The sequence below is a fragment of the Neomonachus schauinslandi genome, chromosome 15, assembly GCF_002201575.2.
Source record: "Neomonachus schauinslandi chromosome 15, ASM220157v2, whole genome shotgun sequence".
In the NCBI taxonomy this organism is placed as follows: domain Eukaryota; kingdom Metazoa; phylum Chordata; class Mammalia; order Carnivora; family Phocidae; genus Neomonachus; species Neomonachus schauinslandi.
The window spans coordinates 54,357,711-54,371,390 of record NC_058417.1 but is presented as its reverse complement, the minus strand read 5'-3'; the positions used below and the strand labels follow the sequence as shown (position 1 = coordinate 54,371,390).

Sequence of the window (13,680 nt, the reverse complement as noted above, 5' to 3'; positions counted from 1 at the left end):
TGCGCGCGCGGCGGGGGGGGCTCTACGTACGTGTAGTGCTGCGGTTTCTCGGGCTGTGCCTGCAGCACCTGAGCGGTAGCGGCCGGGGGCGCCGAGGAAGCTGCGGAGCCGCCGGGCCCGGGGCCCTTCGACATGGTCCTGTCTTCCTGCCTCTTCGCCGCTCCCCTTTTATTATTCAGTCTGCGCGGTCCGCGCCGAAGATCCAGTGCGCCTGCGCCGCGCCACGAGAACGTGAAGACCCCCCGCACGGCCGCAAGAGTTGCTGGGAGTTGTGGTCCTCCGTTCGGCTGGAATTTTACCGTCGGCAGAGGGTGGCTGCCAAAGGAATGGACCACAATACCCAGGGATCCTTGCAGACGATGTCCCGGATGCTGAGGGCCCGCCACGGCTTGTGGGGATTGCAGTCCCGCCGCGTTCCTCCTTCTTACTAGTGCGTTTCCAGTTCCTTAGGGGAGCTTTCCTTGAAACTGGAGCCTCTGGAGTAGAGAGGGCCCAGAGCTAGAGAGGCCCTAACGACTTATGTGAAACAGGCCAAGTGTAATTTCGCCACCAACAGTGTAGTAATTATCTCGCCATCAGACTTAGTCGGTCTTGGGTTCAGTGCTGTTGCCGGCCCCAGGAGTGCTTCAGAATCTGTATTGTCCGTTCTTAGCTCTGGGCCTTTGTGCTGCAGGCACCTGCAGTCCGCCAACATCCTCTTCATTCCTGCGGCCAGGCCAACTGGGGAGGCATGAAGGAAAGTCTGCCTACTGGAAGTCAGCTTAAGAAATCTTTGCCAAAGTTGAGCTACACGACCAATACTCTGTTCCCGCGTCTTTGCGGAGGCGCTCTGTAAACTTTTACCAACCCTGAAACCTGGAACCCCACGACTTGGGTCCCTTCCCAAATCGACACCTGGCCTGACCAACTTGTTTCCAGTACATTAGGGGCCAAGGACGAATTTAATCTCCGTCTAGAACAGTCTCAGGTACACCGACGAGTTGCAGGGGAGTTGAGAAGCTTCGCACACTGTCCAGAAGCAGAGCCTCGGGTTGAGTCGGGGGTGCAATTTAAAATCCACTGCAGTTTCCTTCTCTGGACCTCAGCTTTTCTGTGTTTTCCGACCCCACTTCCCACTAGTAGGGCGAAGTTCTTCACTCTGTGGCTTTTGTCAAATAAGCCAATTCCCTCTTTACAAAGTTCTTCATAGATCTATTGACAGTTGTCATTTAGCTTTGTTTTCCATAATGAATCTATTTAAATCCCTTGTTTTTAAGAAATTTATATTTGATTAGATAGGTTAACTAATGATTGTCACGTTAAGGAAAAACGTTCCCAATAACCTTAGGGGTGAGGGAGGGTGGGGTGAATGGAAAATTGTTAATGTTCAAGAATGACACATATTTTATTTAGTTCTGAGTAACCTCACATCAGAAGCCAAATTGTCTGCCTACAAAGTTGAGAAACTGGTATTTCCTAAACAGGCCAAATCAATTGTTTAACCACTAGGGGCGTGCGAAGATGAAAAATTCCAAAAGGACAAATAAAAGTTGTAGTTGTATTGGTTTAACCCTGTTATTAAATCCAAGTAATTGGTTTATATGTTATCCCCAAAATACCTGAGTGTGATTTGAATGAAGAAATATAGTCCATAGCACTAGGCTTTAAGAAAGCGTATACCATAAGCTTCAGGATGAGTGTGTACTGGTAAAATTGGGAGATGATATCATCCAAACTGTTTAACTTACAAAAGAGGAAACCGAAACTCAGAGAAGTAACTTGCACAGTTCCTCAGCAAGCCCGTGGCAGAACAGGAACTAGGACGGGAGCCTACATGCTGCATCACATTCTACATTGTTTTGATTGTATAAACATTTTTAGTTCTTTCCCATTTCCTGTGTTGCCTTTCCTCTCCTGTGCCAATTTAGGAAAAAGAAAAACCCGCGTGACTGCCAAGTAAGAAGCATGAACTATTCCCACTAATCGTCCTTTAAGTAGATGAATGTAAATCTATACCTAGTTTCTGCTGGAGCAATTAGTTCTCCTCTAGTAATTAGCCAAACTGCAAAAAGAAAAACAAAACTGGAGTGTCTGTCCTCTGGAGGCTTGAGACAGAATTCTGGATCTTTTAGAAAATCTTTGGAACTCAAAGGCATTGTTAACTTAGGAACCCATTTCTTCCCCAGGCCATTTGGGCAGTCAAAAATGTTAACAGGGTATTTTTCTGGTTACATCCCAGAACATTTGAGAGCCTTTTGTGTGGGATCTAACCAGTGCCCTGATTCTTAGCCTTACTCAAGTTCTGAGGACAGGGCAAGAGCCTCCATCTTGGTTTCTCAGCATCGCATGAATGAAAAAGAAAAAATTTCTCCCATACTGTAAACTTTGGGCAGAAGGCAGAAATTAAAGTTGACCAAATTATCACATAAAAGTTTAGGTATGTGATAATTAAATACAAATTGTGCCTGTTAAGATTGAGAGGGCTGAAATGAGAGGAATTTGATATCAGAGATTGGGTCAAAGACATTTTTACCATAGCAGCTTTTTCATATTGCTCATTTTCCCCCTCACTATTGATACTGAGAGCAGACCTTCCATGTCACAAGTAAATTTTTGAGGTATTTGTATTTATGTACAATAAACATTTGAGTTGAAATTACATGTACATGGTTTTGCTATTTTTTTTATTTTGATAATTTAAAATATTCAGTGGAAAAAAATTCACTAAACCCAGAGTAGGAACTATGGAATAAAATGCACAAAGCTCTATTTCAATTTTCTGAGTTTTGTTTGGCTGGTCTTAAACTTTACCCTGCTTTGGTATTTTATATACCTGTATCAGCAGGAGAACTGAAAATTACAATTCCTCAAATACATTTATTTAGGCAAAGGTAGAGATTACCGTTTTTATACATTTGTCGTGTTTCTTAGAAGTAGTACCTACGAGAATATACCACTAAATATAAGGGCACATATTTAATTTTCTTTCGTTTATTCTTTATGGACATGCAAATGCTGTCCTAGGACTATTTCCATTTTGGCTGTAATCATTTCATTCAGTTGAATTACATAATTCAAAAATATGTTGCTCAGTAGGTTACTTCTTTAAGCTATTGAAATCACAAAGTATTTTGTGATAGCCTAAGAACATACAAAACCGTACTTATAAAATCATATATTGACGTATTTTTTTGTGTCTACTATTTACCCCTACCTACCCCACCAAACAGAAGAACTACTTTTTGGTTAAAATATATATGCGTGATATATAAACTACTTGGTAGTATAATATGATTTGCTGAATTCTAATTCTCTTTTACACTATGTACATAACCATCAAAATGTGAAAGTAAATAGTCAAGGGAACACATTTAATTTTACATTGGAAAATACGGACAAGAATTTCCTTTAAGTAACCTCTCCTCCTGCATTTTATTAGCGAGATGCGAATTTGGTCAGGTTCCTACCCACCCTGACCCTTAAGTCCTGATAGAGACCAATGCAATTCATTTGCATTGACTTTCTATTGTAGAGCTTTGGAACCAAGGGAAGGATCCAAACATAGCTTCATTTTATCCAATCAGAAGAGCTGCTTCGTGCTAATCTCTGATTCGTCCATTCCTCTTTGCATTCATCCAATCATCAGGCCACTTTAACAGCCAATCGGCGGCCTAGATGCCCACCAATCCGGGAGCGAGGCCGAAGCACGGCCTTTGTGTCGGGGATGTCAGCGCGTCGGCGAAAGCTCCCGCCAATAGAAAAAGTCGTTGGTGTATGCAAATTAGGCCTCTGTGACGCAGAGACGCAGCGTGAAGCGTGGGTATAAAAGCGGAGGCAAAGGGGGGGTTTGGAGCACAGAGCGGTTTGGTCGTTCGTTGGACGGTCTTCTTTTCTTTGCTCGGCGACTGCGGCTCTTCATTGGGCAGCAGGAGCGGCGTGGCGGTCGGAGAAGCGGTCTAAGACTTCGACATTGGGTAAGCGTTGGCAGGTTCGCTCGTGGTGCGAGACCCTGTCGGCCGTTGTTGCCGCGGGCCGCAGCCGTTGGAAGCGGAGTGCTGGCTGGTGCGGGCTGCTCGGGCCGCTGGCGTCGGGTGTGGGCCCGGGAGGTTTTCCCTTGGGGCTTCGTTCGGGAACCGCGCCTCCGCCTCCTTCCCGGTGGTGATTCAGAGGTCCCGACGCCGGGTTCCGGGCAAGCGGGGCCTCCGCCCGTCGAGGAGGGGAAGTGACTCCTCCCCGCGCCCCCCCTCCCCGGGGAGGCTGCTGCCGCTCCTCGCAGCCTGAGTCATTAGGGGAGGGGGAGGAGGCGGCGGCCCCGGGCCATCTGCCTCCGCGAAGAGGCGGGAGGGCAAGGGCACCGAGCCTGTCCCCCCTCCGGGGGGCGAGCGCCGCGGCCCCGGAGTCACGGATGTCTTCCTTAGGTAAAAGAAAATGGCTCGAACCAAGCAGACTGCCCGTAAATCCACGGGTGGGAAAGCGCCACGCAAACAGCTGGCCACTAAAGCCGCCCGGAAAAGCGCCCCTTCTACCGGTGGGGTGAAAAAACCTCATCGCTACAGGTAGGCGAGGCGGCAGGAAAACAATGACGGGGCGGCCCGTGGCCCGTGTGGGAGCGCGTCCTGGGGCTGGCGCCGGGCGCTGGCCGCCCCCGGATGTCCGCTTACACTGCCCTGCTCGCTGCAGGCCCGGGACCGTAGCGCTTCGGGAGATCCGTCGTTACCAGAAATCCACCGAGCTTCTGATCCGGAAGCTGCCTTTCCAGAGGTTGGTGAGGGAGATCGCCCAAGATTTCAAAACTGATCTGAGGTTTCAGAGCGCCGCCATTGGCGCGCTTCAGGTAAGGCGAGCACGGCTGTAGTAGGGTCGGAGGGCTCGTGCGTGGCTTCTCCTCCTCGACTAGAGTTTAATAGTGTGGCTCTTGTCCTCAACAGGAGGCCAGTGAAGCGTACCTGGTGGGTTTATTTGAAGATACTAATCTGTGTGCCATCCACGCTAAGAGAGTCACCATCATGCCCAAAGACATCCAGTTGGCTCGCCGGATACGGGGAGAGAGAGCTTAAGTGAAGGCAGTTTTTATGGTGTTTTGTAGTAAATTCTGTAAAATACTTTGGTTTAATTTGTGACTTTTTTTTGTAAGAAATTGTTTATAATATGTTGCATTTGTACTTAAGTCATTCCATCTTTCACTCAGGATGAATGCGAAAAGTGACTGTTCACAGACCTCAGTGATGTGAGCACTGTGGCTCAGGAGTGACAAGTTGCTAATATGCAGAAGGGATGGGTGATATTTCTTGCTTCTCATGATGCATGTTTCTGTATGTTAATGACTTGTTGGGTAGCTATTAAGGTACTAGAATTGATAAATGTGTACAGGGTCCTTTTGCAATAAAACTGGTTATGACTTGATCCAAGTGTTTAACAATTGGGGCTGTTAAGTCTGACCATACATCACTGTGATAGAATGTGGGCTTTTTCAAGGGTGAAGATACAAGTCTTAACCACAGTGTAACTTACAGTTTCCTTAAAAAAGAAAAGAAAAAAAAAAAAGTAAACCTGGCAGCTATAGAATACACTATGTGCATTTATAATAGCTATTTTATATATTGTAGTGTCAACATTTTTAAATTAAATGTTTTACATTCACATGTGGTGGGGAGTCTTGTCATTAAGGTGTGTGTAATTTAAAGTCCAGTTGGTTTTCTCCTAACTAGACTGCACTTGTTTTCATAATAGTAAAATGCTTTGCAAATTATACCTTGCATAAGTCCTCATTCTACCACATGTTAACTAACCCTCTAGCTGATTAATGCAAACACTAATGGGGGGATTTTATTTATAAGGGCTCTAGACTATAATACAAGTTATTCACACCAGCATCATCTGTTATAATATTTAAACTAGTTAGTGCAGCTTTTCTTTGTGTAGTGGTTGTTCTCATAACTAGGTTGAGTTTTTCTCTACCAAGAGGAAACAATACCGAAGTTCTTTTCCTTGTGGAGTTTGTATTATTATAACCCTTAGAGTAAACTTGCTGTGGGGGAGGGGCACACAACTCCAGCTTCTTGAACCTCTGCCAGTTAAGATGGTGTCCAGTTAGGTTACATCTGATAACATGGTCCTGGGAAAATCACTTTATAGAGATGGCCTTCCAAGTGGTTTTAAAAATTATCTTTCTATTGAAATCTTTAGGTCAATTATGTATGTTGACTAAATTCACAAATAAACTTGTTTATTCAACTAAGTGTCAAAAACCTACATTGAATATACAAAGCTTAAATAGATACATTATCTTGATTCTTTGTATCCTGAAGTTTGAGCTTAGTTTATACCTGGTTTTGCTCGGTAGACAAAGGAACCATTTATACACAAAAGTAATAATGAATTTCTTTGTACAAGTTATTTTAACACAAGTCCACAAGTATAGAACTCTTTGTTGGTCTAAGCTGCTTTTTTTCAGTATAAAGCTAGTTTTCTTGACCAGTGATGGTCCGCTATATGCATAGGATCTAGATGTCAGCAAGACATGGGCACAAGAGCCACTGGTCATCAGACAAGCATTCTGGGTATTTGAAGCTGGTAGCTATAGAAAGATAGTTGTGCCCTAATAACGTAGCTTCTTTTTTTAAAAAAAAATTGTTTGGTTTCAAATTCAAGGGACTTAGGGAGAGAGGCAAGCTAGGATAGGTTTGATTCTTGGCAACTTAATGAGCCTTCATGAGGCATCAAAGGTGGAGTCTGATCTATAACGAACTGGTTTTCTAGAAGGTTCATCATAACTAGCTCTGGAACAGTGACTTCCCAGTTCTGATGATCTCAACATTGTGCTTCTGAAGGACATTGGTGTGATCCTGGACAGTGGAATGTGCTGTGGAGTACCTCCGCAGTGTCTGAGTACAAGTAGACTTTCACTATGGTGATGTCAGTTTGTTGAGTTTACTAGTTGTGATAACCCAAGTGGGGTGAAACTTGAACCTTCTACCCCAGCTCATCTTCTCTACATACTGATGTAGAGGTTTATGGATTTTACTGGGCAGCTGGGAATCTGCTGCTTTAAATAGTGCAGCTTGTGCTTCCAGACTTTGAGCATACTTAACCCAGAAGGCAAAAATATCTTTTGGTTCTAGGAAGCTGCCCACACAGGATAACCCTGGGTTTAGATGATGGGACAGACTCTGTAAGGAGAAAAAAGCTGGAGCTGATGAAGGTATCCTGTGCCCTTGATGGATGAGACAAAAATAAAGTTTTTGAAGTTGAGACTATTCCATCTTGTTGGTGGTCTTCATTTGAATTGATAACATCTATTTCTTTCACAAATTTTTCTGTGGGGAAATACCTGGAAAGTTGCCTTCTGACTCCTGCTGGGGGTGGGGGGAGTGCATTCAGTAATGACAGGCAGACCCCCTATTCTGGAAGGTGATACGTGTCACAATTTGCTTAGGACAGTGCCAGGTGATGCCTGTTGAGCCTGTGTATTAATAGTGCGTTTTTTGACTGTCAGCGGACTTGGTTTCAGCCAGACCAGTTTTGTTGAGGGCTGGAAGTGCCAGCATCCTGACTGTCCGGCTACCAGAAGATTTCTGAACCAAGCCACTGATTGCCCTCGTCCTGAAGCCCTTAGCCTGTGCCCTTAAGAAGGTAGCTGAAGGGCCAAGTTGTGAAATTGCTGGTCACAAGCCAGGTCCACCTTCATGAGGGGGACCCCCATTGCTCTCCCTCCACACTTGTTTGTCCTGTTTCCCCTTTCACCCCCTCTCCCCTGTTAGGCAGTTACACTTTGTAATTGTGGACCTGTGGGCCCATGCTGCTGGGTCTGTAAAATAGCCCTGCTTCATCCCTAAGCTGGTCAGTATGTAGACTAGATGATTTAGACAACACACAAGTTACATCCTATTTACAAAATTCAAGGTGGTAAAGAAAACTAGAGGGGCAAGCACTTCAAACCCGGCTTACTTCCAGAGATCGATCAGCGCATGCACAGAAAGTTAACTCCTCTCCATCGCACCGCCTGAAGGAAGGAGAGCAGTTCTGGGAGAGGCCAGCAAGGGCCACCCCACGCCCCTTACCAGGCCTCCCAGCCCCCTAGGGGCCTCTGCTGCCAGCCAGAGCAATGTCTCCGAGTGTAGGGAAGCAAGCTCTGAGCCCACTGGCTGGACTGGAAATTTAGTCTTTCCCACTCATTTCCAGTCATTCCTCAGCTGTCTCCCAACAGCGGTTTTCCCTGGAGCTCCCCCTACCTGGGTCCTTGCAAGCACTGCCTGTGGCCTGGTGGGCATTGGGGCCGGGGTCTGTGCAGCAGTTGGAAAGCAGGCCCCTCTGGATCACATTCAGGTAGGGTAGTAGAGGGCAGACACAGTCCAGCTAGCTGTCTGCCATGGGGTCGGCAGGAAACTCAGGCTTGCCCTGCAGTGACTGTAGGATGGGGCCGGCCTGTTTGGGAGCAACAGCTGAGGGCCAGACATCAGAGCCTCAGGCCTACGGACAACCTAGCCTGCCACGGGGAAGGGCGAGGTGCAGTGTGCACCACACCCATCTGCAGCTGTTGTCTCCCTGGTGGGGCTGTGGTCCACTGGGCATAAGAGCTTTGAGTCCCCACCCTGCACATCCGGTCCCCACCCCTACCTCCTCATGCCTCGTGTTGGGAGCACTTCAGAGTCATCTCACTGAGGCGATCACAGCCCATGTCCCTCAGTCCTGACCCAGGCACTGCTAGAAGAACACAGCTGAGCTGGCTGTGGCTTGTCTGGGCCCCACAGTCTCTTCCTTCCCTCAGCCCGATGGTGGTCCCACCTGCCCCTGTGGACATTCCTCAGGGGTGTCCATCCAGCTGGGCCTGGCTTTTGGCCAGGAATTTCAGCACAAACAGCTGACCTTCCAGCTGCCTTCCTGAGGGCAAGGCTAGGGGAAGGAAGGAAGAGCCAAGCCCCTGGCCAGGTTGCTAACCCAAATCTTACACCACCCCCAGGGAGAAGGTTGAAAGTGCCCTCTTGGGCCAGATGGCTGGCCTTTTGGCTCCCTGACCCCTTTGTCAACACGTGTGGGGAATGAGCAAGGCTGTAGGTCGAGCTGGGTGCAGCTGGGACAGCTTTGAGTTTATACATAGGGGGCTGTGCTGTGAGGTGGGGCCAGAGTCTGATGTCCTCCCTCCCTCCTGGGGGTGCGTGTTCTCTGTGGCTCTGCTAACTGCCCAGCAGCCCCTGACAGTGAGGGATCCCGCCCAGACACCACCATTGTTCCAAGCAGCATCATGGGACTTCTCTGTGATGTGGTGTGCCTGTTCTGGTGTCCTTGCCTGAGCATCATGCCCAGTGTGTGCCAGGGGTCAGGACCGTTGGCCAGACACACCCAGGAGCAGCATTTCTTAGCCTTCTGCCCTGAGCAGAGGACCCTCCTCCACCATCGCCCTTCCCCATGGAGGAAGCTAAGTGTTCTGCAGTCACCCCCTCTACCAGGGAAACAAGGGGAGGGGGCTTTGGTGAGGCTATGGTCCCTGAAGGGGCTATAAGGTCACACATGACTTGGAGAAAGGGTGCTAGGGTCTGGGGTCTTAGCTCCAGCAGCTGCCAGCTCTCTTTCAGAAAGCTGCAGTTCTGGAATGCACACAGTGGAATGGAGGGTGGGCAGAAAAGGAGAAGCCCATCTCGACACCAGCAATACTGACAAGAAGGGCTCTGGGAAGGGAGGCTGGTGGGCTGCAAGCTTAGGGGGCTTTAGGTGGCCTTTTGCTGAGGGGTCTGTGAGGGACTGTGCACGTCCCCATGGAGGTGATACCCGGGCTCCATTAGCCCCACTCCCCTCCTAACCTCTCTGTTGGACATACCGGGCCTCAGGACCTTTCCCCATAAGCTTCTCACTGCCTGGTACTGAGCCAAGAGCATCAGCAGAGGGGACAGGATGGATTTGGGTCCAAGGCCCAGGCATCATGGGCCTGAGGGTCTTGCTACAGCCTGCAGCCCTCTCCCTCCCTGGCACCGTGCCTTTGGGCAGTCTCAGTCTTCATGCCCACAGCCTATGGCCTGGAGGCCCGGACCAGCTGCAGTGCCCAGCACAAGGTGCAAGAAGAGATGGTTGTGGCCCTAAGCTGTCCCCTGCATCTTGTGAGTCTGGATTTCTCCCTGACCATCAGCACAGTGGTCATCAGCCTAGAGGGCGGGAACTTCAAGGACATGGTGGGGGCACCAAATAAAGACAAAGCCTGGGGACTCCTGGGTGGTCAATCGGTTAAGCATCTGCCTTCGGCTCAGGTCGTGACCTCAGGGTCCTGGGATCGAGTTCCACATCAGGCTCCCTGCTCAGCGGGGAGTCTGCTTCTCCCTCTGCCTGCTGCTCCCCCAGTTTGTGCTCGCTCTGTCAAATTAAAAAAAAAAAAAAAAAAGACAAGGCCTGAAGCTGGCCCCTCTTAGCAGGAGGGCAAGAAGCTCCTGATGCTCTGAAGGCAAGGCCTGAGTCTTGCCTGCTTTTGGAGTCATGCCCAGCACCCAGCAGAGGCTCCGGACATGTTTGCTGACCGACCCGGATGGCCCTGGCAGCCTCACAGCACAGCTGGCTGGATCTGCTCCTGGCATGGGTGGCAAAGAATCAGCCCAGTTCCCAAGAGCTTTGGTTCCTGGCCTGGCTTCTGAATCGGGAGTGTTCCCTGTAGAAACCGGGGCTGCCATGGCCTGAGAGAGCAGCTGCACGTGCCCCCCTCCTCAATCCCTTATCTCAGTCTGAACTGTATGTCTTCACACCTTAGTGTGCAGAAGCTGCAGCTGGTCAGGATGCTCCGGGGGACAGGGTGGTGGCTGAGAGGACAGGCTCAGGGGCAGCTAGGCTCAGGTTCAAGGCCCAGCTCTCCCATTTGGATGAGTTCCTTTACCCATCTGTGCTTCCCTATCTGTAAAACGGGAATAAAAACAGTTAATTACCTAATAGGCTTGCAAGGATTTAATGAAATAATCTGTGCACAGCATGATGACTAAAAATATTTGACAACAGAAGTCAAGGGCACTGACCAATCAGAGCACAGCCTGGTAGTAAACCACCAGCACCGCAGTATAGGCTGAGTATCGGCCCTGGCACCAGGGCTGACTATGAGCTCGCTATTCGTATCATCGATATTACAGAAGCTGTTATATTAATATTACAGAAGGGCAAAGGGCGTCCAAATCAGGAGATAGGTCAACCCTCCCCTATCAGGGAACAACCACAAAGAAGCTCCCAGAATGAGTGACAGGGTGGGCCATCTGCGGAGAGCAAACATTTTCAGAGACAATGTCTATAGATATTAGCGTGGGAGACATGGACCCAAGTCCCCTCAGGGAACCAGGCTGTGATTGCAACAGAGGAGCCAGAGTGTGGCAGGGTTCCCAGCCCTTAATGGGTGTCCCCATAAGGTGCCACCTCCCCCCCACCCCAGTTCTGTCACATCTGGCCAGGAAAATGGGAGGGAGGGTCAAAAGTCAGAGGTAGACTTCCTTCTCAACAGATTTCATGTAACATGCTAGATGGGATTAAAAAACTGAGAGTAAACACATCTTCCAAATAAAATCAATGTTTCAGAGTTCATCGGTGAGCAAACAGGAGCACTGCCCCTCGGTCAAAGCCAGGTTCTCCAAGAACAACCAAAACAATACAAAGGACGAACATGGGGCAAAGGGATGTGTTTTCAGCCGAACTGAAACAATGGAAATAAAAAGGATATAGGCCTCGCAGGGATTAGGATTCCTCCCCTCTTTTCTTACTCAGATAGCTCTTTCCTCCTCCAGCAGAGCACATAGCCAGAGGGGGCCAGATTGTGTCTTCCTCTTACCTAGAGCCACGAGAGCCTTTTATCTTTTATCTGGCCAATTGCACAGGAGAGTCCAATGATATCTGTTCGATTAACGGATGACTGATAATAATAGCAAACATTTATTCTGTGCTTACTAAGTGCCAGGTGCTGGGCTGGGCCCTATGTGAAGATTAGCTCGTTCAGTTCTTTTATAACAGGAATCACTTGCCCCATTTTACAGATGAGAGACTGAGGCTCCAAGAGGTCCCGTCATCTGCCTGAAATCACACAGATCTCAGATCACACAGATAGAGATTTTGGCAGAGATATGGGCTCAGGACTGTTAGACATCAAAGCTCAGGTAGGTAAAGGATTCACAGAGAAGGGGTTGCTTCATGCCACACTTCTCCAAGAGTGGTGCCCATTGGAAGGCATGGTTTGTGAGTTTAATCCCATTTTAACCAGCCCCAAGGGCCACTCATTGTTTTGTTTTGTTTTGCCTATGCCAAAAAACGCTTTACTGAGGAGTGCTCAAAAGGAGCAGGCCATCAGATGAAATTTGGAATCATTTTCTCAGTTTTTTTTTTTTAAGATTTTATTTGCGAGACAGAGAATGAGAGACAGCATGAGAGGGAGGAGGGTCAGAGGGAGAAGCAGACTCCCTGCTGAGCAGGGAGCCCGATGCGGGACTCGATCCAGGGACTCCAGGATCATGACCTGAGCCGAAGGCAGTCGCTTAACCAACTGAGCCACCCAGGCGCCCTCTCAGTTTTTTTTTTAAGATTTGTTTTTTATTTTATTTTATTTTATTTTATTTTTTAAAGATTTTATTTATTTGACAGAGAGAGACACTGTGAGAGAGGAAACAGAAGCAGGGGGAGCGGGAGAGGGAGAAGCAGGCTTCCCGCTGAGCAGGGAGCCCGATGTGGGGCTCCATCCCAGGACCCTGAGATCATGACCTGAGCAGAAGGCAGACACTTAATGACTGAGCCACCCAGGCACCCCAAGATTTTATTTATTTATTTATTTATTTATTTATTTATTTATAAGCTTTTTATTTATTTATTTAACAAAGATAGAGAGCACAAGTAGGCAGAGCGGCAGACAGAGGGAGAGGGAGAAGCAGGCTCTCCGCTGAGCAGGGAGCCCGACGCAGGACTCGATCCCAGGACCCTGGGATCACGACCTGAGCCGAAGGCAGCCGCTTAACCGATTGAGCCACCCAGGCGCCCCAAGATTTGTTTATTTTAGACAGAGAGAGTGAGAGAGAGAGAGAGCGCGCATGTGGGAGCAGGAGAGGGGCAGAGGGAGAGGGAGAGAATTTCAAGCAGACTCCCTGTGAAGTGCAGAGCCTGACTCAGGGCTCGATCCCACAACCCTGAGATCATGACCTGAGCCAAAATCAAGAGTCAGGCACTTAACTGACTGAGCCACCCAGGTGCCCCTCCCAAAGTTTTTAAAAATAGTTTTGAGATATACCACACATACCATACAATTCACCCATTCAAATTATAAAATTCAGCGGTTTTGGTATATTCACAGACATGTACAACCATCACCACAGGCAATTTTACAGCATTTTCCTCGTCACAAAGAGAACTCAGTACCCTCAGCTATCACCCTTTATCCCCTCCATTTCTCTCAGCCCTAAGCAACCACTAATCTCCTTTCTGTCTCTGAAGATACTCGCCTACTCTGAACATTTCGTATAGATAGAATTGTACAGTTTGAGGTCTTTTGTGACTAGCTTCCTTTGTTTACCATGATTTCAAGGCTCAACAATGTTGTACCATGGATCGGCCTTCACTCTTTTTATGCCTGAGTAAAAATCATTGTATGGACATGCCACATTCTCTTGATTGATCCATTTATCTCTTTGGGTTGTTACCACCTTTTTTTTTTTTTTAAGTTTATTTATTGTTTTTAGTAATCTCTACACCCAACGTGAGGCCTGA

General features: G+C 48.1%; 2 protein-coding genes across 4 annotated transcripts in view; one reads left to right on the top strand and one right to left on the bottom strand.

The window, feature by feature from the left end:
• UNK (unk zinc finger) overlaps window positions 1-180 on the bottom strand; it is a 34,116-nt gene extending 33,936 nt beyond the window's left edge. The window contains exon 1 of one of the 2 annotated variants that reach the window (XM_044921930.1): window positions 31-180. In XM_044921930.1, coding sequence (XP_044777865.1) covers window positions 31-134 — 104 coding nt within the window. In that variant the 5' untranslated portion in view covers window positions 135-180. The remainder of the gene's footprint in view (window positions 1-30) is intronic. The other variant, XM_044921931.1, reaches the window with a different exon arrangement.
• A 3,615-nt stretch (window positions 181-3,795) lies between these two features.
• LOC110581843 (histone H3.3A) lies at window positions 3,796-7,235 on the top strand. 2 transcript variants are annotated; one of them, XM_021691828.2, is made up of 4 exons: window positions 3,796-3,953; window positions 4,398-4,535; window positions 4,660-4,813; window positions 4,908-7,235. In XM_021691828.2, the coding sequence occupies exons 2-4, from the start codon at window positions 4,408-4,410 to the stop codon at window positions 5,034-5,036; spliced, it is 411 nt and encodes a 136-aa protein (XP_021547503.1). In that variant the 5' UTR covers window positions 3,796-3,953; window positions 4,398-4,407; the 3' UTR covers window positions 5,037-7,235. The 2 variants fall into 2 exon arrangements, with proteins under 2 accessions (XP_021547503.1, XP_044777286.1); XM_044921351.1 differs by having other exon boundaries at window positions 3,842-4,535.
• The last annotated feature ends 6,445 nt before the right edge of the window (window positions 7,236-13,680 follow it).

Coding starts and splice junctions, on each gene's coding strand:
- LOC110581843 (XM_021691828.2), top strand. CDS start 4,408: ATGGCTCGAACCAAGCAGACTGCCCGTAAATCCACGGGTGGGAAAGCG. Junction 4,536..4,659: donor AAAAAACCTCATCGCTACAG/GTAGGCGAGGCG, acceptor TGCTCGCTGCAG/GCCCGGGACCGTAGCGCTTC. Junction 4,814..4,907: donor CCGCCATTGGCGCGCTTCAG/GTAAGGCGAGCA, acceptor TGTCCTCAACAG/GAGGCCAGTGAAGCGTACCT.